A 23,784-nucleotide genomic window follows, 5' to 3' on the forward strand; every position below is an offset into this window, starting at 1 on the left:
GATTTTTATACTGTTGGGATCTTTGGTAGCTGGTTTGGGGGAGGGTCTTTCTTTTTTCTCCCTGGAAATCTTCCTAGTATGGAGGCTACTAGTTTGGCTTCTCTTGTCTAAAACCCTTGAAACTCCAAAAGTGTTTTCTTCTTCAGGACTTGAGTGGCTGTGGTTGCTTGGTATGTCAAGAGCCCCGCATGGGCTCTTCTACAGTCTATCTGCCAATAACCCCATACTCCCCAAATCCATCAGACAAGTTCCCAAAACCATGTCCCAAACACAGTACGTTTCACATTTTCCTGCACCTCACATCCAGTCCTCCTCAGCCCCATGTGCAGGGAGACATCCAAGGGTTACAGAATTAAAGCCTAAAAGGCTCCCAAGGGCAGTCAAAGCCATTAAGGATTGTGCCAATCCCTAGAAACATTGCCTTTTAGCCTAGAGAAATTTCAAGATTAAAAAAAAAAAAAAAAGAGAAAGGAAGGAAGGAAGGGAGGAAGGGAGGGAGGAAGGGAGGAAGGAAGGAAGGAAGGAAGGAAGGAAGGAAGGAAGGAAGGAAGGAAGGAAGAAAGAAAGAAAGAAAGAAAGAAAGAAAGAAAGAAAGAAAGAAAGAAAGAAAGAAAAAGTTTAGCTCTTCTACAGTCCAGGAAAGACTGAATATATATAGTAACAACTTCCAGCAAAAGTATCTCAAGGAGCAACGGTTTAAAAACAAATAAATATCTAAAAATAATAGGTATTCTAGGAAATTTATGCTTCCAAAAGAGAGCGTGAAAGAATATAAATATATAATTCTAATAATCCAAACAACTTTACTTCTCTTCCCAACTTTTCCCAAGCTTTCTAACCAGCATGTAGGCTCTTAAACGTGTTTGTTTATTGCTTACACTAACAAAATCCCACAGAAATCTTTGGTATTATTCATTATTTATACTGGTAAACTGGAGGTTGGAATCGCCAGATATTTCTGGACACGGACTCAGACAGCACTAACCCTGTGCCTTCCATTTTGGTCATGTCACAGTGTCAAGTCAAACCCAGACACTGCAGACTTGTTGACTTTAGGATATGAAAGTTTTGCCCTGGTTTGTGATCATAAGATTCACCTGCTTGGGAACATGCAGAACAAGTGTGGGTGCAAATACACCTAATCTGTTTGGTTTTTTTTTCCTTAAACTCATTTATCTCTCACTTTTCCCTTTGGACAAAACCTCAGCAGCTGTCAGGGTGGAGTTTCCTGTCAGAAGTGTTTTCAATAAATAAACCACATTTCTTTCCCGAAGTTCATCTTCAAAGCTGGCAAAGCCTTGAAGCATATCTTGCAAGAAGATGAGTTTTCCTAATGTGGCAGGTAGATTTGGCTCTAGACTTAATTTCACAGAATAGTCAACAGTTTTATACTTTATACCTCATAGCCTTTGATAGCATGCCATGAATTTTTCCCACTTCTATAATTTTCAGGTGCCTGTGGAAGCCTGCAGATGTGAATATTGAAACCAGCTGTGCTGAACTGAGATAGAGGATGTTATGTCTCCTACACACCCCACACCAAGGGATCTTTGAGCTCCTGTGGCTGCAGACTGGCCTGGAGCAGTATTGAATTGTTGGGCATGTGAGCACCCGTGCTTCTTGGCCTGGGGACAGTCTCTGCAAGGTACCCTAGTGCCAGTGCTGGTGACAACCCCACAGCAGTCACTCTCCCTCTTCAACAGGCCAAGAGGTGCTCAGCAACCTGTGCACAGGGTCAGGCCACATCTTGATTTTGAATGAGTTATGAACAGTAAAATAAAATTGTTCTACGTGAACAAAGTTGGGCTTAACCCCAAATACTAGATTTATTTTATTCTTTTTTATTTACCACCTGGAGTCCGTTTTCACATTTGGTTTCTGCATCTTTCTAGCACTACCAGAATCATTCCAAGTGGAAATAACTGCATGAAAGGGGATTTCAAAAGGAAATATAAGTAGAGTCCAGATCATACACTCCTTTCTACAGGAGCACTCTGCATCAGGACCTGAGGGTAGCTGGATAGAAAAGATGGAATTTACAGGCTTTTTCTATCGCTAACTCTTGCCCTAACTTTGTTTTTTAAGATTAAACAGGTGCCTTTGAAATTTTGTTTCCCCAACTGAGGAAAGATATTACAGATTTCATTTTCAAAAAGTGCATCTCACCCTGCTTTCTAAACACCACGCCAGGACTGGGAACTGAAATTTGCCAGTGACCTCTAAAAGAAGCAACTCACAGACATTGTAGTTCCTTTCAAACTCATATGACTGCAAGGTAGTAACTTTTCTCCATAATCTGCACCAGATGATATGATAAACAAACTCAGATTCTTCATGGAAATCTGCACACCACCACCATCACCCCCAAAACACTGTGACTCATGAGAAGATAGTATCAAACCAGCAATTTATTGTGTAGTAAACACCCACATCCTGAACTTTCTCTGATCTCTGCTACATCAGCTCAGCACTAATTAACACAGTGTAGGAATCCATGGCTACATGGGAGAGAAGCAGCAGGCAGGATAACATACAGGGACACAAGCAACTGAATATGTTTCAGAGCCATTGCATTTTTTGGGAGGATGCCCTGGGCACCAGGCCCCAGGGTGGGGACAGGTCATCCTTTACTTAGTCCTCCTCCTCCCAAAATAGTGCTTGTAAGCAGCAGCATAGCCATGGTGAAAAGCGTACAGTTCACAGGGGTAGTAGTCCTCGCAGATCTCCCTCTGACGTTCCTGGGGCGCCTTATGACGCTCCCTGATCCTGCAAAAGTAGGAGAGAGGAGTGGTAAGTGCTGTCATCTTGAATATCTGTCTACAGCCCTTTCCTGCCCCACAATCCCCCACCAGGATTAAAGGTCCATCACCTGATTCCATCACCCAGCTACCAAGATGTTAACATACCAGCTTCTATGTTCACCAAGCCCAGGGAAGCGATACGACTACAAGAGCATTTTGCCTCTCCAGGTAACCTTTTACTTCAGGCCTAAGTAGGGTGATGAGGAGAGAGGGATGGCTTCCACCTCAGCCTGAGGAAGAGTCCTCTCTCCACAGCCCCCCCAGATTGCTGCCTTCAGCTCTTCTGCTCTTCCCCAAAGCCACACACGGAACGAAGACCTGAAACATCCTACAAAGGGGACACCTGGTACCGTGGAGAAGGTTTGCCTTGACGCCTCGCCAGGAGATGATTTCTGTGCTTCAGCCTTTATTATCACAAGCCCTGCATGAGGCATGAAACTGCCTATATGTCCTTTTTATAGATGAGGCAAGGAGGCCCCCAGATGGCCCTATGATTTAGAAAAGGTCATAAAAATTCTGTGTGAGAGCTGAGGACTAGAATAAGATCTCAAACTGAGCTTCCTTTCTGGCCATCCCACCCTGATTCCCTCTCCTTCTGTTGGTGTTTCCTTCAGACAAATTAAACAGAGCCCTGCCAGCATATGACAGGTCCTCAAATGCAAGGACTCACTCTCTGCTGAGTTCTGGTTTCTCCTAGTCTTGGGGACTTGAGGGGCACCTCACACTGAGAGAGGGGCTGAGGCTTCCCAGAAGTCACCATGGCTTCCTCCCCTGGTACCAGCCGGTGCCTGGCAAGAAGAGAGCTCTCCCCACTCCCATCCTCAGTGTCCTGAGGCCATAACATACCTCTCACGAGAGAAGCCTTCTAGGGTTGTGTCAGCTTGTATGAAGCCATTGGCCCTTCGCCTGTTGAGGAAGGGATCTGAGAAGGAAAGGTGTTGTTCAGAGTAGACAGACACTTTTTCAAGTCCAGATTTCAACAAAAAGTTAGCTTCCACAATAGTAACAGCCTCCTTGTCCACCCTCCCAGGCACAGTGAAACCCAGGACCTTTTAATATTCCCTGCTGTCCACCCCGCTGGTTCCTGCACAGGCTCTCCCTCTGGCTTGTGCAGCCTGTATGGAAGTACACACACTGCTCTTGCTCTGCTGTTACTCAAACCACCCAGGGTAAAGCTACTGTGATTTTGCTGCCCCTGCCCCTCTGAGTGAGTGGAGCTTGGCCAAAAGGTAGGTGCCAAGCTGCACAGAACATGGGAGGTCCAGGCACGCTCAGCAGAATTAGCAGAATCATGAAATTACAGGTAAAAACAGGAAGGGCCTGAGTAAGTCTATCTGCCTCCAAGCTTAGGCAGTCACTGAACAGTCTGTGTGGCAGTTTTGGACTGAGGTGCCTGAAGGTCCCTTCTGTCCTTTTTGAGAAACATCACAGTCCTATTGCAGAGCTCAGGAGTCTCCAGATGTCTTTGGTATTGGCTCCCACATGTGCCTTTGTGCTTCTGACTAGCTGCTTTGTGAAGTCCTTCTCCCAGATGGTCTAATTTGTTTTTTGTTTTGATTCATCTGTTCTCTAACCTCTCCAGAATATTGCTTGTTCCAGATTGAAGCTCTCCACCCTCTCATGCTTTTCCTGTGACACTAACTTTCTCTTCCAGCCAAAGGATCCCTCCTGCCCATACATCCCACCTGCTTCTTCCAAGGTGCCGAGAGTAAGGCTCTCGCTGTCCTTGGGGGAAAACAAATCATGTCACTGGCTTCTGCAGTACCTCTTTCCATGCTCCTCCCAGAGCTTTTTGAGCAACGTCCTTTTCTAGTGTCACTTAACCTGTTTCAGGTGCATGCAGCAGGGATCTAAATTCATGACTCTTTGTTTTCCAATTCTCATTATATTCTTTGCAAAAGAGTGGTATGCACTTGTGCAAGACATGTGAAGTCTTTTTTTAACTCTCTCCCTTTTCATCCTGAAACTCCATCACCAAGTAAATTTAATTTCCCTGGGCTGAGTGGTTCTGCCTATTTAATCCCTACAGTAAAGAATAAGGAAATGGTCTTGGAGATGTCTGTAGCACACTTCAAATTCAAGAAAGCAGTAAAGAAGTCTCTTACTGAGATACTCATGGGATTCCATGCTCTCGTGGGACTCTGAGGAAAGAAAGAGTAAAACGTGGTAAGGCACTGAGACACTGTATTGATGGGATTCACAGTCTTTCACACACCACAGATCAATAGAACACACACACAAATCAGAGAAGCCAGATTTTAAGGCACTTGTTTAAAAGGAAGAGAAAGGGATCCGTGGTGTGACCTAGCATTTATATGAGGAGTTTAGGGTGTTCAGGAGTTTAGAATGGAGCTACCCAATGTCTTAGCCAGGACTTCAAGGCTCGTGTTTGGTCTTCCAGTGTGTTTCTCACCTTCATGTTCCTGACACTACAGTGAATATGGTATCTGCTTACCTTCAAATCCTGCATGTGTGCTCAGGGAATGGATTAGCACAGTGAGATGTGCTTGACTCTTGCATGAAACAGCATCTTAGTTCCATCAGTATGGAACTGTGTGCCTCACAGGAAAAGGGGGCTGATATTACAAAAGGAGAAAGGGAAATCTCCTCATTAACAAGGAAGAATTAAGAATAAGAACTCTTATTGTAGTCCAGACAACAGAGGGGCAGAAAGAGGAGCAGTATGCAAGGTGAGTTGGAACAGCGAGGAAGGAGCTGAAGCATCCTGGACCACAAAACACGATGACTGGAGCTGGAAGCTCTGGAGCAGGGCTAGAAGTATCTGACACAAGGGCAGGAAAGCAGACAAAAGATCAAGTTAAGGGGAAAGAAGACAGAGTTGAATAAAAAACATCTGAATAGACCCAAAGATGTTTGCAGGTTTGGAGTTACCATTTTACTTGGTAAAAAAAGGTCACCTACCATAGCAAGTAGCAGCCATTACCAAAACAGCCAGGAGCGTAAGGATGATGAGAGTGCGCATTGTGCCAGTGCAGGGAGGAATATCTCACTCTGTCTCTCTGGCTGAGTCTTGCTCTCTTCCCACTGAGGGCAGCTGGAGAGCCTGGGCTGCCTGCAAAATTAGCAGTGGAATGTTTATTATGAAAACAGAGCCAGGAGGGGGCCCATGAAAGAGCCTGGGGAAGGCAATGGCTGGCTGGTACACACTCTTTATGGAGCCATTACAAAACATCCTCTATTAGCAGATTGAATCAGGTTTCGGGAAGGAGGGGGCATGCCCCCTTCCTCTCCCAGTTCAGGGCTGGGGGCCATAATTCACAAGCAAGCATGTCACTAGCACTCCATGCTCAGAAAAGCTGGACTGCGCAAGTGGAAGGAATGTCAAATGCTGCCGGGGGCCGGGAGGGAGAGGTGTGTGCTGATCCCAAATGTAAATGTTTGCCTTTACAGTTTTCCCTCTGATCTGCCCTCTTTGCCCTCGCCATCCTCTGTCTGGATACACCCAGCCCAGATAGTTCTGTCAGCTTTGCCGACGGAGACATGGAGACTGAGGCTTCAAATAGTGCCTCTCCACTCGGCCCCCCTCCCTCCAGCTGGCCAGTGGTCAGAGAAGGAATGCAACCGTACTGCCCCTTCCTCTGTCCCACTTTACTGCTGCAGGAGTGACAAGCACCAACCTAGAAGGATCCCTTCTGCTGGAGGCATCATGATTTTTGCATTGAGATGACAGCAGCTTTCTCTGCAGGTCCTCACTGTGGACCTACACTGCTCTTCCAGCCCAAGGGACAACATCTTGGTGAAGGCAGAGGTAACCATATCTCTCAGGACTGCTGACTCTCTGGTCTAGCAGTCCTTGCCTCACTGGGCATGGAAGTCAGATGTCAATGCAAGGCTTTTCAGCTGGGATGAAGTCTCTGGGAGCCTCAGCTTCTATCACCTAAAGAGCCTGTCTGGGACCAATGTCATGGGCAGGAGTAATGGACAAAAGAAGGATTTTTCCCCTCTCCAGCTCTGTGGTACAGTACGAGGGACTGAAAGAAAAAAGGAGTTACAGAGATGGCATCCCTGCTAGGTGAAAAGCAAAGAGGAGTAGTTTGCTAGAGGCAAGGCAGGGAAGGAAGGTGGGTACCCAGTGCCTACCAGCCCTCTCTCATGGCAGCAGTGGGGCTGTGACCGTGCACTCTGCCTGGGGATGAGCCTAGGGCACAATAATCATTGTTATGTCTGATCCAAGGTTGTGGTGGCCACCTGTTTTATCCATGTGTACATGCAGGAATCAGGATTTCTCACTGACAGGGTGCAGACTGAGTCCACCCTGGGTGCAGACCATTCCCCCCCAAGCCAGTGTGGTGTTGTCACTGCTGTCACCTGCAGGGGCTGGGCTGGGGAGCCATGCAGCAGGTGACACAGCCAAGAACTACAGGGACAGCTAGTCAGAGCCTAACACTTTCCCAATGGGGAGTGAAACTTTAGTGAAACAAGATTACTTTGGGCTTTACAACTTACCCTTTCAATGCCAAACTCATGGCCCTTACCTGAAGCCAGTGGTCTCTGGGAGAGAAACTGAGCAGGGCATTCAACTTCGGACTAAGGAGAAAGAATTGCTTTTCTTCCCCATTATCCCACCCCATGCAGAGATCAGCTCAGTCCTGCATCATCAATGCCCCCCACACCATCCATGTCCTGCATGTTCAGTGTTCAGCCTGAGATGAGGAGGTTGTGCTGGGGTAAAAGCCAGAAGTCTGCTATAGACACAAAGTCAGAGAAGAAATGAGACTTTTCTGCTGTCCTCCGAGCCCTGCCGCTCCAGTCTCTCTGAGGGAATTCTCTGCCCTGGGATTGCTTGCATTCCTTAAAACCCACGGTTTTGGAGTTAGCATTGAATGTGGATTTCATAGGTTTCCTGAATGTTTTGTACACTCTGGGAGCTCATGGGAGCTGCCAAGAAAGGGAGGCTTGAGGGAGAGGCTGGAGGAGAGAGCCCAGAGGGAAAGCAGTGGGGCACAGAAAGGAAGATGCTGGGAGTACTCTGGAATGAAGGTAAGGCTCCACAGTGGGAAACTCCAACGCACTTTACAGCCAAACCTTCTTTATTTATCTATCTTCACACAGGGCAGAGCCTTCTGGGAAGACTCTGCTCCCATTTCAGAGGACTCTGATCCCAGAATGCCTGGAGCATTCCCTGCCATTAACCACAGAAGAGCCACAAACACCACTTTAACCCAACTGTTTCATTTTTCACCACAGAGGCAATGCATTTTCCAAGGGATGAATGAACACGCTGGCTACACAGCCCTATACCAACAAATCTCTTTCGGGGAATACTTTGCAAAAGTACATCTCCTTTCTACTCCCCCTGCACTACATACTTCTCCAGCACACATCTCCTCTCCCCAGCATCGGCGGGCTTCCCCAGAGGTAACACACCATGCAGCACAGTGAGCCCAATCCCCCTGCTTTCTCGCAGCATCCACTGGTTAGAAATCCAGAAAGAGGAGCTAAGGTGAATTGCCTGCAAATGCTGAGGAAATCTCTGCAGTCCCCCAAATAAAGGGGGGATCAGAAAAGAAGCAGCCCTCTGACCTGTCTCCTGCTAGAGTGGAGAATCACAGTATTACACACGCCATAGCAACCACTGCTAACATTTTGCAGCTGTGAAGCACCAAGCAAGGCATTTATAACGAGCAGCCGTCCAGGAAAAGCAAAGCGGTCCCCACATACTCACTAAGCCGTCACTTCCCCGCCAGCCTGCAGCTCTTGTCTGAGGGGGCAGCTCTCCCGGCGTCCTGGACCCTGGACTGAAGAAGAGGGGCCTTTTATTTATTAGCATTGATCAGTGACTCCTCCCCTCTTCTGTCTCCCACTCTCGATCCACCCCTAGGCTACCACCTTCTCCGTCAAAAACACCTTCTGCCCAGAGCCAGGAAACCAACAACCTCAAGGAACTGAGCCAAGAGGGAGAGGAAAGAGCCAGAGCAGACACCAGGGGCTAGTGGGGGCGCAGCCACATCCAGGCTGCCTTTCTGTGCCCTGGAGCAGTGAGTGGGCAGAGGTCTGAGGACAAGCTCCAGTCTCCCTCTTTGCAGCAAGACACCCTCCCCCCCCCCCCCAGACCTCTTCCCCCCCCCATTCCCCAGCCATGCTCTAACTAGAGACATGCTGCTGGCCAGGGCACTTGTTCTTCTATGGGAAGCAGGAGGCCAGGAACCTTCTCCCATCTCCTTTCATGCTCCTTTTGCGACTGTCTGATCCCCCCTCCTAATTCCAGGCTACCGTCAGTCTGAAAACTCACATAACAAAGGCGTCTCCTTTTGGAGACAGTTCTGAAACCTCCAAAAGTGACAAACCCTATGAGGCAAGGAGTGGGCTTACACAAATCCAAGCCCCTGAGATGCACCCTTACTGTTCTCACCAGATCCACAACAGTGCTGGACAGCATGTTAGACAACCCAGGACACGGGCTTGCTGGGCTGGGCTCTTGGGCTTCTGGCCCTACGTGCACCCAAGCCAAGAGCAGAAATTCACCGCTCTGGGATGCCGAACCTGTGCAAGTAGCAACCTCCAGCAGTGCTCCCTCACCCAGCAGAGATCTATGCCTGGCACATGCTCAGCACGGGTTCTGGCAGGTCCAGTCCTTAAGTAAGGGTAGACACAGCCTGAAGGACTGAGCTCGGCAGAGGTGAGACGGAGGGGACAACCAGCTGCAGAATCAGTGGCTCGACAGGTTAAGAAAGAAAACCCATCACATCCCTTCACTAACCAAGTATAGGGCACATAGTCTTGAGCCACCTTTGAAAAGCAGGGCAAAGAGGAGGACATTTCTTGCCCTCTTCTACCACCCTTCAGGACAGCTCAATATTCAGCCCTGTGACATGCTGAACCCTGAAAAAAATCAGGACACAGAAGATCTGGTCATCCTCATTTACCTAGATATTGGAAGAGCTTTGGCCCCAGGGCCATCTGGCAAGTTTTTAGTTAAGTTGGAGAAAATGGGCTTTAAAGCCAAAATTGTGAGGTGGTAAGTAACCAGACAAATGAGGCAGAAGCTTGAGCAGTGGAAAGGAGAAGTGTTGAGAAATTACTAATTTAATTTCTCTTGAGACTAGTTTAACTGAATACTTCCATTGATGACTGGCTTAAAAAGGGAATACTTGTTGAGGAAGTTTGTTGATAACACAAAGCAAGAAAGCAACATCAGTGGAAAGGAGGCTTGAGAGGTCATACAGGAGGAAAAGGATGACCTTGAAAGCTGGAGTAACAGAAAGAGGTTAATATGCAATAGCACAAAGGCAAGGTCTTCCATGGGGACTAGGAGTAAGAATCCTGCTGTATACTAAGAGCTCATAAACTGGAAATAAACAGGGAACAAAAGGAACAACTATGAATCAACAATCATAAAGGTGATCACAGACTACTGATTGTGAGATGTCTAGTGATATTGTGGCAGCAGAGATGGGCACCTGTTAGTGCCACTGGATAAGATACAAGTGAGACCTCAGCAGGAGTCCTCTGTATCACCCAGGTCATCCGTGTTCATTGAAGAAGAATTCCTGTTGGAAGTGGTGTAGATGAGGACTAATAAGGTGAAGAGATTTGTAGTCACCCCCAAAATGACAGACCTTTCCACCATAGCCTGTGGTATTTCCCTGCGTTGTTCACAAGGCTTCTCCAGCAGGACAATGGACTAGCAATTAGGTTTTGGTTCCAGTACTCTTCCGGAGGCTGTTTCACAGCCCACAGCTCTCATGATTAGAAGTCCCTAATCCGCTGTGCCTTTAAGGGCGCAATCCGTATCCATGTGTCCCTCACTGAGTGCCCAGCTCATGCCAGGAAGGTTTCAGCAGAGTCATTGAGCACTTCAGCAAGGGAATAAACCCTATCACCTCTGTGACAGAGCAGGGTTTCCAAACCCAGGTTACCCAGAGTATCAAGTAACTGGACTTACCGATCTGGACAGTCCTTTCCAAACTTGCTCCTGTGTTTCAGGATGTAAGTTAGTCAACCACCACATGGTCTATGGCTTAGGAAGCAATTTCTCAACATGATAAACAAGTGCTTTTTGGAACAACTAGTTCTCCAGCACATGAGAAAACAAGACTTTATTTTTACTTTTTCATTTAGTCCTAAGTAATACCTAGGAACTGATCCAAGAAACAAGTATAATTGAGCCACTAAGTAACAGTGTCCGAGTATCCACAATATAATTAAAGTCAACAACCTCATGGAATAAATCGTGCTGAAAACTAGCATACTGACACTAAGCTTTAGAAAGGGAGATGTTTTTTAAACACAGGAGCTAGTCAAAAGACTATGAAATAAAAATAAACGGAACACATTTCAGACATTTAAAGAACTTGATGTACATATCTGAATTTGTGTTAGCTCTGGCAGCAAACTCACTCAGCTACCCGAAATTAACCCTAAAACTAGTTCAAAGGCTAGTTCAACCTGGGAAAAACACAGATTTAAACATTTCAAAGCTAGATTTAAAAGGTCCCAAATATTAAAATAAAGTGGGAGCGCATAAACAAGACAAATGTAGTTTCACAGCAATCAAATAATTTTTTTCAAAATAACTGAAATTATTCAGTATTCCAGTTGGTGGGGTAGGGAGAAAAGAGTGATTTCATAACAAATAAGTGGAGTTTTTTTCCCAAAAAAATTTAAACACATATCTTTGAAGTCTGTTTCCACCTTTCCCCTGAGAATAATTTTGCCCCCAGCATTACAACTTTATGCAAAAATAAAAGTTTCTAGTGTGAAAATATGTATTGATTCTAATTGACACTTCTTCTAACAAAGTGAATCTATGTATAGTCTCAGAAGCATTGTAGCAACCACCATCTGAAGCTTACAGAGAATGTCAGTCTCCTGTTGGAGAGAAAGGTTCCCATGCCAGCTCATAGTTGTTTTCTTTCATGCTTCTTCCAACATTTTGGGCCAGGGTGCATTTTAGAAACTCTCCATTCCATCCTACACAATGACTTCCAGTGACTTTCTCCTGCCCATGGATGTGGAGCACATCTGCACATTCAACCTGAGGGGTGTCACTCTGGACCCTGAGAAAACTGGTTGCTCAGTATCCCAAGGAGCAGGACTGAAATTAAATACCATGAAAAGGCCCAGATCCTGCCTCCCTGGCCAAATCCAGAGGGTGAGAGGATTATTCTTCTTTCACTTGCAGTGTCCTACAGAACGTGGGCCTGTCTCCACATTAGCCACTAATATAAGGAGAGGTCTCTAATTGGTGAGCTGTGGGGTTTTTTTGCTGGTTGGTTGGTAGATTGGGGCTTTTTTTAGCCACTGTATTCTGTTGTTGCTGGAAAATCTTTAAACTATTGCAATTCAGAGATTAGCGGCCAGACACAACCTCACAGTCACAGTCTATGGAGTTGTGATCCTCCAAGTTACTCCTTGTAATCCATCAGACTTCAAAATGAAGCCTAGTGTCCTGCAAAACTCTCAATCTGGGTATAAACAAATATTTGGGGTCAAAGCATTTGGGGTCAGCAGCACAGTTCAATAGGAACTCATTGCTCTCTCTTTCTGCTTGCTGCAAAAAGCGAGCCTGGCTCAAGCCTTTGACTCCAAGACTCAGCACTCTCCATGGGATATCAGTGAGTTACCTTAAGCACTGACTCTCTCTGTTTGGCCAGGACTTCCCAGAACAGCTGTGTTTGGCTGAAACAATGAAAAAAGATTACTGGTAACGGGAAGTTCATGAGCACAGGAGACTAAAATTTCACAGAAGCCAGACCAAGGTTATTTAATGCACTGAATAAAGCAACCAAAGCATTCAAAGCTAAGAGCTAACTCCATCGCTTCCTTTGGCTTCACCCTCACCCACCCACACATGTCCAAATACACTGATCAGCCTGTTTCTCTTGCTATCTGGGAAGGAAGGGAAAAGATAATGTTAATATTATTTGGATGTTGAAAAAATTGGCAGCGGCTTCTGTGTAGGGATTAAATAATCCATATAAGTAACTAGAATTGCTTGTACTTCAAGTATCCTATGAAAAACTGAGCAAGCAAAAAGTTTGAACTCTGACTATAAAAACAGAGTGTGCTTCTGGGTTGCACTCTTATGGGAAAGGGGAGAAGAAATCTCTCTTCCTTTTCCACCCCCACCCCCAACCCCCTCACTTCACCACATGAGCACAAAAATGTCCTGACCTGATTCATTCTTTGGGATCAGATGAGATTTACCCGCCTTATTTCCTGTCCAGACATGCCGAGTGATAAGAAAGCAGCTGTGGTTTCACTCTTCTCATCCTGGTAAATAAAAAATAACAATAATGCCTCTTTTTTTAACCACAAACTTAAATAGTATCTTAGATCCAAAATCTGCCAGTCCTTGTGAAGCCAAGATTGGATGGAAAGATTCCTGTTCTGTCTGTCATGAATGCAGGAGGCCACTGAAATATTTACAAGCACCCCTGTACTGTTATATATGTTTCTTTGTTCTATCTTGGGTTCAGTATCTATAGTATCATAAATTTTGTCTGTAGTAAGTAAATAACTTTTTCTGTGGCACACCAAGCCCCTGGTCTTGGCCTCTGTTGTCAATATCTGATAAAGTTCAAAGGAAGGCTTGGGGCAGAAGGGCAGGAAATGCACGATACCCAGCTAATTGTGAAATGCTGTTTGTGGCAAGAAGAAAGACATTCTTATTCCTTAAAGCATGAAATCTGATTACTCTTATCTTCCTCTACATAACTACAAATTATATTAATGCTCCTAACACCACATGCTAGCCAAGTCATTCAACTTGATGACCTTCCTTAGTAACGAATTTCACACACTAATTTGGATAAATATTTAGCATTTATTTGCATTAAAATTGACAATTGATTATTTTTATCAAGAAATTTTGTGTTCTTATGAAGCAGGAAAGAATTTTCAAAGGAGAAAGAAAGGGTGACAGAGCACTGGAACAGGCTGCCCAGGGACGTTGTGGAGTCCCTTCTCTGGAGATTTTCAAGACCTGCCTGGATGCAGTCCTGAGTAATGTTCTCTAGGCAATCCTGCTTTAGCAGGAGTTGGGGGATGTAAATCCTGCTTTAGGGGAGTTGGACTAGATGATCTCTAGAGGTCCCTTCCAACTCTGACAACTCCATGATTCCGTGATAAATCAGATCAATTTTTATTGCTTTTCAATTAGTTTTTCCTTCTTCCTAAAATCGCACTGGACTCCAGAAGTCACAACTTTACCAGGGATGTCTTTGTCACTAGTGGTCATAATTTCCTTTAAATTATAAAAGAAACAATAAGAATAGTATAAATAGAGAACAACAGCAAGGTCTGGGTGTGGAAGCACTGGGAAGAAAGGCATAAGGGCTACAAGAAAAGCACATATTGATGGCACCTAGATTAGCAGATCACTAAGATCCCAGCATATTGACACACAGATTCTCTCGACATCCAGACTGGGAAAAATAAAAAGCACTTTAAATAAAGATATGCCCTAAAACAAGGGATAGAGTACACCTAAGACTTAATAAAAGGAAAAATTCAAACCACTAGAGATGATGGTGCTAAGATAAAGAACAAAACTGAGCCATAAGATACCTAGATGAGGAGACAAAAGACAACGAGACCTAACAATACTCAGAAATGGAAAGAGATGGAGAGACAAAGGACCACAGTCACCACCAGTTCCTGAAGGATGCAAAAGATGCATCTAAAATGAGCATATGATGGTCAAACTAAGAGAAACCCAGGAGACATGATGAGGTCTCCAGAGCCTGTGCCTTGAATCTTCTCTGTGATTGCAAGAAAACCAAACAGTATGAACAAATGTATCTTGGTGCTTGTGAATATGTGGCCAGCCTGAGTGAGTGAAATCAGTGTGGCTTAAAAGAAAAACCCCTTCCCTTTCTATAGTGTCTCACGTTGACCTCTGTTCTTCCAATATTTCAACAGTATTTACTACAAAATGAAGTATCAAAAGGTAACAAGAAGTCTTTTTAAGATGTCCTCAGTATGGAAAAGTCTTCATCCAAAACCATCTCACAACATTCTTCAGCTTTGGCAGTGGTCTGTGTGGTACGAAGCTTCTTTCAGAGCTCTTTCCACTTTGGCTCGTGGTCCTTCTAGCCAAACACAGGAAGGAAACTTGGGACAGATGCACAAGACAAAAAGCAAGGCACCAGTGCTTTAGGATGACATTCTTGGATTCAACATTCTCCCTCACTTGGCTTGGTCAATGTTGGTTGGGGTTTGCTGTGCTGAAACTATCTGCCCTTTTTTCTCTCCATACGTGATAAACAATGGTATTTTAAGACTCAATACAGATGCCAAAAATCACATAAATTACTTACAGCATATATCAGTCTTAGAAGTTACATAGAGCTTTTTCCATAGCCGGACCTTTCCTTAAAGACTGTTGCCAACAAAGACACTTTTGTCCTTCCTGTGCTCTAACTGATGTTTTTTTCCCTCTGTTCTAGTAATAGGATATGTTTACAATACTTCCTGGCCCCAACTGGGTTGTATTATTTAGGATTTCTCTTCCCACTGTCTCCCACCTACAACCATGCCTGCACTGGAAAATTTTGCTGTGTATTTATCAGCAAAATATACCGCATGAGTCATATCTTGGGTACACAAGCATTTACAACACTGCTGGCTGGCTAAGCCTAAGATTAATGAGGACATTATTTAATACCATACATTTTCCTGAAGCAGACATTGTATAAGAATATTTACCAAACATCTGTACACATCTGTAGAACAAGCCTTCCCCCATGTCACTTGACCAACCATCTGCATGTCACTTCAGCTCTTTGAGGTAGGTGCCTGTCTTCTTGATGGTCGTTTCACTACTGAAACTGTTGGAGAACCCAATAAATAAAATACCAATGCTACCTAGTAAATCATAGAATCACAGAATCATCTAGGTTGGAAAAGACCCTTGGGATCATCAAGTCCATACTCACTAGCTCCTAAAAAGACTTTTGTCTGTTTTGAAACCTGAGTGTACACCTGAAATGAACAACTCCAGTAAGGACTGCAGTCAGGACAGTGATTTCCTTACAGCTCCCCAGGGACCTCATTAGAAGTAAGGTCCCATTTGTGCTAAGTGCTGTACAAGCCCCAGAAGGGAGAGAAGTATGGTTACGTGCCTGTCCTCGCCCTTCCATAGGGGAAAAGGCCTGCCTGGCAGGAGCACCTTCCTCAGCCAAGGACCCCCTTATCACTGCCTGGCCTTCCCAAGCCTGGGGCTTGGTGATGACAAATGATACACAGTCGTCCCAAAGGCTCAGACGTCAAGTTCATCCTCTTTTTCAGCCCCTGCAACTCTTCTGCATTATCTGATCTCTCTGGCTCCCTCTGCACTATTGATCTGATGATAACCTCTTGCTGTACTCCATCAACTATTGCAGGCACTGGGCTGCTAAACAGAAATCTGCCGTCATTATACCTTAGCTGGGGAGATCATGAGATAGTAAGAACATAAGAAAATAATTTATCACAGTGGGTTTGTGCTTCCAGAGAGGGGCACCATCAGTAAAACTGCAACAGGAGTGTTACGAGGAACTCTGTACAGCCAGTAGAGATTTGCAAGGCTGGAGTGACAGCTGAGAGCTTGGCTTTAGCTCCTTCTCTCCTGCCTAAAACCAACCACCTGGGATTGCTTTGGTCAGGTTTCTGTCTTCTCTGTGCAACACTTAGCTCTGAGGCACAAAGGTGACCTTAAGCTGCTCCCAAGAAAAAGGCTTCTCCTGGCGTGTTGCTGAAGCTGCCTGGTGGCTGCTGTCCTTCGTTCCTGCAGTCTGCTCAATTGCGTGAGCTCCCTTGAAAAGCCCCAGGAAGCGTTTCTTCTGTGCTGCTATTCTGCAGCTGCTCCTGCAGTGACATGAAATCCCACCGCCCAAGCTGATATCCAGCAGTTGCAGTGGAGAAAAGTTGCTCAGGAGATGAGGGAAAAGGCCAGAGGGACTTTCTTGACAGCCACCAGGTTGTGATGACCACCGTAAGCTAACTCACAGCTATGTCTCTGATCTCCATTTGATTTCAGCAGTCTTTGATTTTGTTGGGAAATTAAGTTGCTAAATAGGAATGAAGTAAGAAAATATCCTTTGTGAGCCTGAACAGGATGCAGAAGATGCGGATTCCAGTTAACTAGCTAAATCTAAATCCCCGTATCAAGGCTCCAAGGTATCAGAGGGAAAGGAGCTGCAAGCAGGACACTGAGGGCTGCACGCAGCAGCAGGGCCATTCCCAGCTGCATTCCCAGGGTGGAAGGAAGAAGGACAGACCCAGCAGTAACCTTGTGTTTACAGCAAATGCAAAACAAGGTGAATGACCAAATCAGCAGCTCTGGGTGAGGCAAGGATGTTAACACTAGCCACAGGGACCAGCTCACCCACCCCAGCCTGCAGAATGGATGGGCCCATGACCTGCCTTCAGCTGCAGGGTGTGAGGAGGTCTGCCCTGCCTGTCATATCACTGGTCCCCTGCACCCCCCCTCACCACTCATTCAAGCACCCCAGCTTCTTCCACAATAGCTGCATGTCTGTGTGTGCTCCTGAGTATGCACTTCTTTTACCTGATCTGCCTTGCTGTCCAAAAACTGAATCAAAAGGCAAAGGGACACCCAGGGTGCACCTGCAGCCCTTTCTGTCTTTAGGGTTGATGATGATCATGGTGAAATTGAGCCTACAAGTAGTGCTGGCTCCAGGACTGGGCTCCCAAAGCTGCAGGGAGCCTCAGTGTAACATGGGAACAGCAGCCCCAGGCAGGAGCAGGGTCAGGCTCCTCACTCGGCACCTGCCCACCATGCTCCATCCATGAACAACAGCAGCTGTAAAACACAGTCTACCGCCAGCCTCAGCTACCCCCATCCCACCCTGCTTCCTCTCCTCTCCATCCTTGCCCCACTTGAACAGTGGGACGCACCATGACGCCAGCCCCTTCCCCTTCCCCAGGCTGTCTGTCCCCTCCACCACAGACATGGCCACCTCCCAGCTGCTCCAGGAGGCCTCCTCCTCCAGGACCTGGGGAAGAGCCTGCAGGAGGGTGCCATGGCCAGGGGAGCATCACAGAAAGGGGGCCTGGCTTCTGGGGAGTCAGGCAGGGGGACTGTGCACAACTAAGCCCAAATGGCAAAGCAAAGCAGACCCAATAGCAGCTGCGTAACCAATGAGGAAGCAAACTGAGGTCTCAATACCCCGGGGCTCATGTCAGCACCCTGGCATCTCCATTTTCCATTTGGGAGCATCTGGAGACACACAATTGTGCCATTCCTCGCAGCCCCCTCCTCCTTGCTGTTAGTGGGAACATTTGCTGCTTTTGGCAGTGACCTGCGGATCCCTGGGAATTCACTAAGTGGGAGGTGGGGCTGGGGGAGAAGCAGGGGAGGAGGGTGCTCATCCAGAAATGGAGCCCCCTCCCACACATGCCACCCATCCATGGCATGTCTGTCTGTCACAGCAAAATTTGCAGAGACAGATTTAATATATTAAACATAAACAAACCAGCGCCAAGCCTTTGGCTGATCGTCATGGCTAGAAATAGAAGCCAACCACTTCAGGAGCTTTGGGTTTGCACACTTGATGGATTCACAGCACAAGGATAGACATTCAGCTAACCCAAGCTCAAATAAAAGTAAACATTCCTGCCTGGATTTTAAGAAGGGGGCATGGAGGTGAGTCAGGGAACATCAGTGCCATTCAAGGCAATGAGCAAGGAGCAACTCCCAAGCAGCTCATCTTGGGGTGGTTGAAGGTCCCAGCAAGAGTGTGAGAGCATGTTATGAGAAGGACCACAGTACCCCTGGCATAACAAAGATAACAATGCAGTTTTTGGGACTTTCCTCTGCCCAATACCTAGTCTTACAAAACCAGTAGCACCATAGTACCTTAGAGACCACTGCCCTTGTCAGGTGTGTCTGAGCATTTGGAAGAGGGGACAGGACAAGCAGACACACAAACCACATTTCCATAGGAACAGTCACAGAAATAATCCCACCCTATCATGTGAAATGCTGGTAAATCAGTCTCTCAGGCTCTAAATATCCTGGATACAGTTATCTTTATTATTAAAAGAAGGAGGGTTTTATTGTCCTAGATCACAGAGTCAGACCTGCCCAGAAGAACTCCATGAAAATATCAGTTGCAGGACTCAGAGACCAAACAGAAACCAGTGAGTGAATAGGGCCTCCGGGGCAAAACAGCTAATCCACTCCCTTGTGGTGCTAAAAGTCTTGCTTCATCGTCACTCTAATGGAGGGTGCCCGGTGAGTTCTCTTCATTCTCCCTCTGTGAGGGATATTTGTTCTTTTTAAAAGAGAGCACCTGGGGCATGTGAAACATGGCAGGCACCTTCCCTTGGGACCAGCAAGGTTATGCTCGGGACAGAGCTGCCTCCAGAGCATGGGGTGGGCAAAAAGAGAGATAAAATCATAGCAAGGGTCATGGGCCTGTCACTTGCACAGAGACAGGGAGCCAGCGGGGAGGAGGAGGGCGCAGTTAGAGCCAGCCCTATCCTGGAGTGTGAGAGTGGCCATGTGGAATGTTTTGTACCCTTGAAAGTCTCCATGCTGCTTAACAGACAGTAAGACAGAAAGAAGAGACCTTGGTTTGGGATACTGAGGACAACCCCAATGGAATGATTCTTAGGTCACACTACTTCTGCCTTCTTCTCTGTTGGGAGGATTGCATCTTTCTAGAGTGTTTTGCATCTCTGTGCAATGGCAGTGAATTATCAGGTCACAAGAGGACACCAAAGACCTCCTATTTCCATGCTAGGGAACTCCAAGATGGAAGCAGTTGGAAGATGCATTAACTGCTTGAGCATCCAGACTCCTGGATGACAGAACAGATATATGAAAAGAAGACTGATGACTTTGATACAAGCATCGCTATCTCAGTTATAGCATCAGAAATAGCCATAATCTATTTACCTTTTACTTTAACAATCCCTTCCTTTCTGCAATGTTACTGTCTTGCCAAAATGAAAATGTACCAAGCAGGGACTCATTTACATTTTCCTCTAACCTACCATAAATCTTAATATGCAAATATATCTTCTTAATAAATATTTTAAATAAAATAATACTTAAATAATTATTTCGGATTTTAAAATAACATTAAAATATTTAATATGCAAATATATCTTCTCAATAAAATATTTTCTTTACTACCAGAATCTCAACAAGGGAGAAAGCCTGAAAATATTGCTACAGGATGGGGCCTGAAATCTGGGATGCCCAGGGATCCGAGAGAGCACTGCAACTGCATTGGGAAAGCCACATGGCAAGGGAGCACATTCCCCATTGGCCTCCAAAAGGATAAGGCAGCCACTCCAGGAGAAAAGCTCTCACTGGCAAGGAGGGAGAGATGGAGAGAGAAAGCAGTGATCCAGAACTGTTTAGCTTCAGCTGCGCCAAACCAGAGCAAAGGCAGCCTTTGATTCATGGTGAAAAAACTGACATTTCAACTTAAAAAATAGTCATTGGGAATCACAGGGAGATGGAGAGTGAAAAGAAAGTGTGGCCATGTGGCTAAGGCTCAGATCTGCATGCAGAAGATCTGGGTTCTCTCCAGCTCTACCCACAGGCTTCCTCAACAATCTGGGGTAAGTTACTGTCGGTCTCTTCTGTTTCTCAGCCAAAGAACAGAAATAATTGGCCAAGGAAAATAAAGTCTTGATTACAATGGGAAGTCATGAAATAGCCTAGGGTCAACACCCACATTGAATTCCAAAATGCCAAAGAACTCAGAGCACAACAGATTCATGATGGAAGTATCACATCTTTATTTTAAGACACTATCTTTTGGGCATATTATTCAGTGTATTATTCAGTGGACAAGAAAACAAATGAAGAGTTTTTCTTGGGGTGATTATTCCATTGATTCCAGTGATTAATAGCTATGAAACAAAAACCAGGAAAAGTGCAGATCCTATCCTACTCCACTGATAGCTGATTAGTAGATTCAAGGACTTGACATTTCTTTGTAGTTGCCCACAGATCAAGGAACTAGAAGTGGACTGCAACAGTGCTAACTATGTCTTCTGGTACCTATGGAAGCAATGACATGCTATCTCAGTCCTGACCAAGACAGAACAGATAGCAATACTACAAACGCCTGCTAGATAAAAGACAAGAAATAATGATGGTGATTATACAAACCACGTGACGCAGGTAGTATAGAGTCACACAAAACCCCTAATAAGATGATGAAATGTGGACTCTGTCCTATGAAGAGAAGGAGGTGAGAGACACGAAAGGTACATAATACTCATAACACAGGGATAGGGAGAAACTTGGAGCACACACACAGCCCGTGAGTTTAGGCTGGAAAGTGGATGGGTCTGACTTTTCACCCTGTACATGGACAGGATGGAGGGGACTCCAGGTGCTGCTGTGATACATGGAGGATTCAAACGCTTGAGCCGTGGTGAGCACATGGGGAAGAAGACACAGTGCTGATTGCAGCCATGACACAAAAGGCAACTCTGCACAGCTGCCCTACGTGGAGGTCTGGTGCAGGCAGGGAGGCAGTTACCTATGGGCCTTTCCTCTAACCTGGAGAAATGTGCCGCTTTGCAGCTCATGGGACTAGCCTTGCCTGCCTGGATTTGTAGGTATATTAACAGAGAAGGGAGAAATTCAAAGGGGAGAGCAAGTACTTTCTTCTTCAATGTGCATCTTGTGGCTTTGCAGGTTTTTCCACTGAGAATATTCCTCTGAAGTTTCCTTAGTGACTGAGCCAAAATGGGTCAAAGAGGTACTTGATTCACAGCCCCAGAAAAAACACTGCTGTGTTCTCCTCTCCATCATTATCAGTTCCCTGAGGTACCCGCCCAGCACCTTCCCTCACTGACCCTTGCCTGTCCCTGGCCACATCACCCCCTGGGCAAGTCCTTTCCTCCTTCCAGACCAGCCTCTGGCTCATCCCTGCCCTCCTCCTTCATGCTCCTGCAAACCACTTCCCCAGTCGCATCCGTCAGACAACATCTCCCCCTCCTGTGTCAACTGCCCCCACCTCCTCTCCAGCCCATGGACTGCCATTAGTGGTACTGAGTGGAAGCCATCCTGTGTGGAAATACAGAGTGACTAAGCCCAGCGGTCTGTCCACCTGCGAGAGAGACCCGGATTTATTGATTCAGCTTCCTTCCGGATGAACAGAGGTGTCAGACAGCCATGCCCTTCCTCCTTTTATTATAAGGAGGACAATGGTTCCTACTGTATCTTAAGCAAAATCTTCACTATCTCCTCTCCCTACTGGGAACTCAGGCCCAGCTCAGTGCTGGACTCCTGCGCTTGAGATGGGATCTGACTTGAGCACCATAAAGTTCATCCCCTGAGAGTTATTCTTGTATATAACAGAGAGATTTTTAAAATTTTTATTCAAAGTTGGCAGGGCCCTGGTGCCTCACACAGTCCCTAGAAGAAAGGCAGGAGGTCCAGTCTGCCTGAGGAGCAAGCTAGACAGCCTTGTTGTGCTGGTGGTTGTCCTCTGCACACGTAAGGCACTGAGGCTGCATGCCCTGAGAGGTGTCTCATCCCTTCATGCTGGCACTGTATCAGCTGCTGGAAAAGAGGGGACTAAAAGGAACAGACAACCAAGCCTTGCTCTGTGGACCTCAGGACAGAAGAGCAGCAACTCTCAGCACCAACTCATCCCTCAAGTCTCTTGTTGCCTGGTAGCAACCCAGAGTCAGGCTCCTGAGGGATGTGTGTACCCAGGAGAGGTGCTGATGAACGCTGAACACTGCATGGGGAAACACCCTGCCAATGAGTAGAAAATGCCAAGCAAAGGGCTGTAACATAAATCTCTGCATCCCTAGGGCACTTGCAAGTACCAAATGGAAGTGCCCAAGAGAGCTGAAAGGTGCCACTAGGACCCAGCAGCTGGTTTCTGCCTGGGTAGGGTACGTGGGGACCACTCCTGGGACCCAGCCCTCACCTCTAAGGAACATTTACTTATTTTATGCCACACACAGCAGTTCAGCTTCTGGAGGCATTCAAGGCCTTTCTCAGCAAGGACGAACGCAAAGTTGCATTTCCCTCTGTGCAACCCAATTTGCTGCTCCCTGGCGTAAAGGCGGCAGCTCTCACACGCCTCCACAGCCTTGCTTTGCTGTCAGGCAGGCTCAGATGCTATCTCAGTGATTTTGAATGTCCCTCAGATTCAGGCACTGCTGCAGAGCAGGAGCTCTCACACCACGGTATCCCCACAACACTGAGGGGAAAGGGAACCCCCACATCCTGCCCTCTGTCAGTTCCCCTTGAAAACAAACCCAGCCTCCCCCAGCCAGCTCAAAACATCAGGGCCAAATACATCACAAGTTCAAGTTGGAGATAACACAATGGGGGGGGAGGGGGGGGGGAACCAAAAAAAACCCAACAGACAAGTGATTGCATCTCCACAAGGTTCTGCCTCTGGTTTCTACCTCGGACATCCATGGCAGTGGCTAAGCTCACCAAAGCAGCACTACAGAAGCCTTGGAGCACAGGGATTAAGGCAGACCCCTGGCTCCACCACCAGCACTGTCTGTGCCCAGGGCATCCTGAGTGCAGCTCACTGAGGCTGTCTGTGCTGCCAGAGAGTACTGCAGAACAGCTGGAGGAGGAGGAGGAGGAGGCTTTTCCTGTGGCTGCCTTGTGGCTCCCGAAGCTGTTGGTTAGGTATAGAGCTCTGGAAGGTGCAAAGGGAATTAAACTCCCCAGTGTACATAATGAAGCTCCTGAAAAGCTGTCCCTATAATTAGCTGTGTACACAGCGAACACAGACACCAGGGGCCATTGCTTTTGCTCCCAGGCTTATTTGCAGAACCAGAGCTTCATTCATGTCCTATTTTGTTTCCCTCCGGCACTGAGGAAGAGTCACGTCGCTGTGCCCAATTCCTGCAGCTGTTGTGTCCGCACAGGGCCAAGACACGAACCTCAGACACCCATGCAGCAGGCCGGTTCCCCTCACACTGTTTGTCTGGACCACAGAGGTGCGTGACATTGGAAACATCTACGACGCCAAGGCTCCTTGCAGATGTCCCCCCAGAAAACCTTCCC

The 23,784-nt window shown here is 46.5% G+C and overlaps 1 protein-coding gene across 2 annotated transcripts; it reads right to left on the reverse strand.

The window, feature by feature from the left end:
• Positions 1 to 2,391: 2,391 nt before the first annotated feature.
• MGP (matrix Gla protein) lies at positions 2,392 to 8,560 on the reverse strand. Of its 2 annotated transcripts, none has more exons than XM_074168940.1 (5): positions 8,488 to 8,560; positions 5,724 to 5,874; positions 4,907 to 4,942; positions 3,648 to 3,723; positions 2,392 to 2,766 (listed from the first exon to the last, which is right to left on the reverse strand). In XM_074168940.1, exons 2-5 carry the CDS (start codon positions 5,782 to 5,784, stop codon positions 2,628 to 2,630), a joined length of 312 nt encoding a protein of 103 aa, XP_074025041.1. In that variant the 5' UTR covers positions 5,785 to 5,874; positions 8,488 to 8,560; the 3' UTR covers positions 2,392 to 2,627. The 2 variants fall into 2 exon arrangements, with proteins under 2 accessions (XP_074025041.1, XP_074025042.1); XM_074168941.1 differs by having other exon boundaries at positions 8,484 to 8,560.
• Between the last annotated feature and the right edge of the window lie 15,224 nt (positions 8,561 to 23,784).

The sequence above is a fragment of the Numenius arquata genome, chromosome 2, assembly GCF_964106895.1.
Source record: "Numenius arquata chromosome 2, bNumArq3.hap1.1, whole genome shotgun sequence".
Classification (NCBI taxonomy): domain Eukaryota; kingdom Metazoa; phylum Chordata; class Aves; order Charadriiformes; family Scolopacidae; genus Numenius; species Numenius arquata.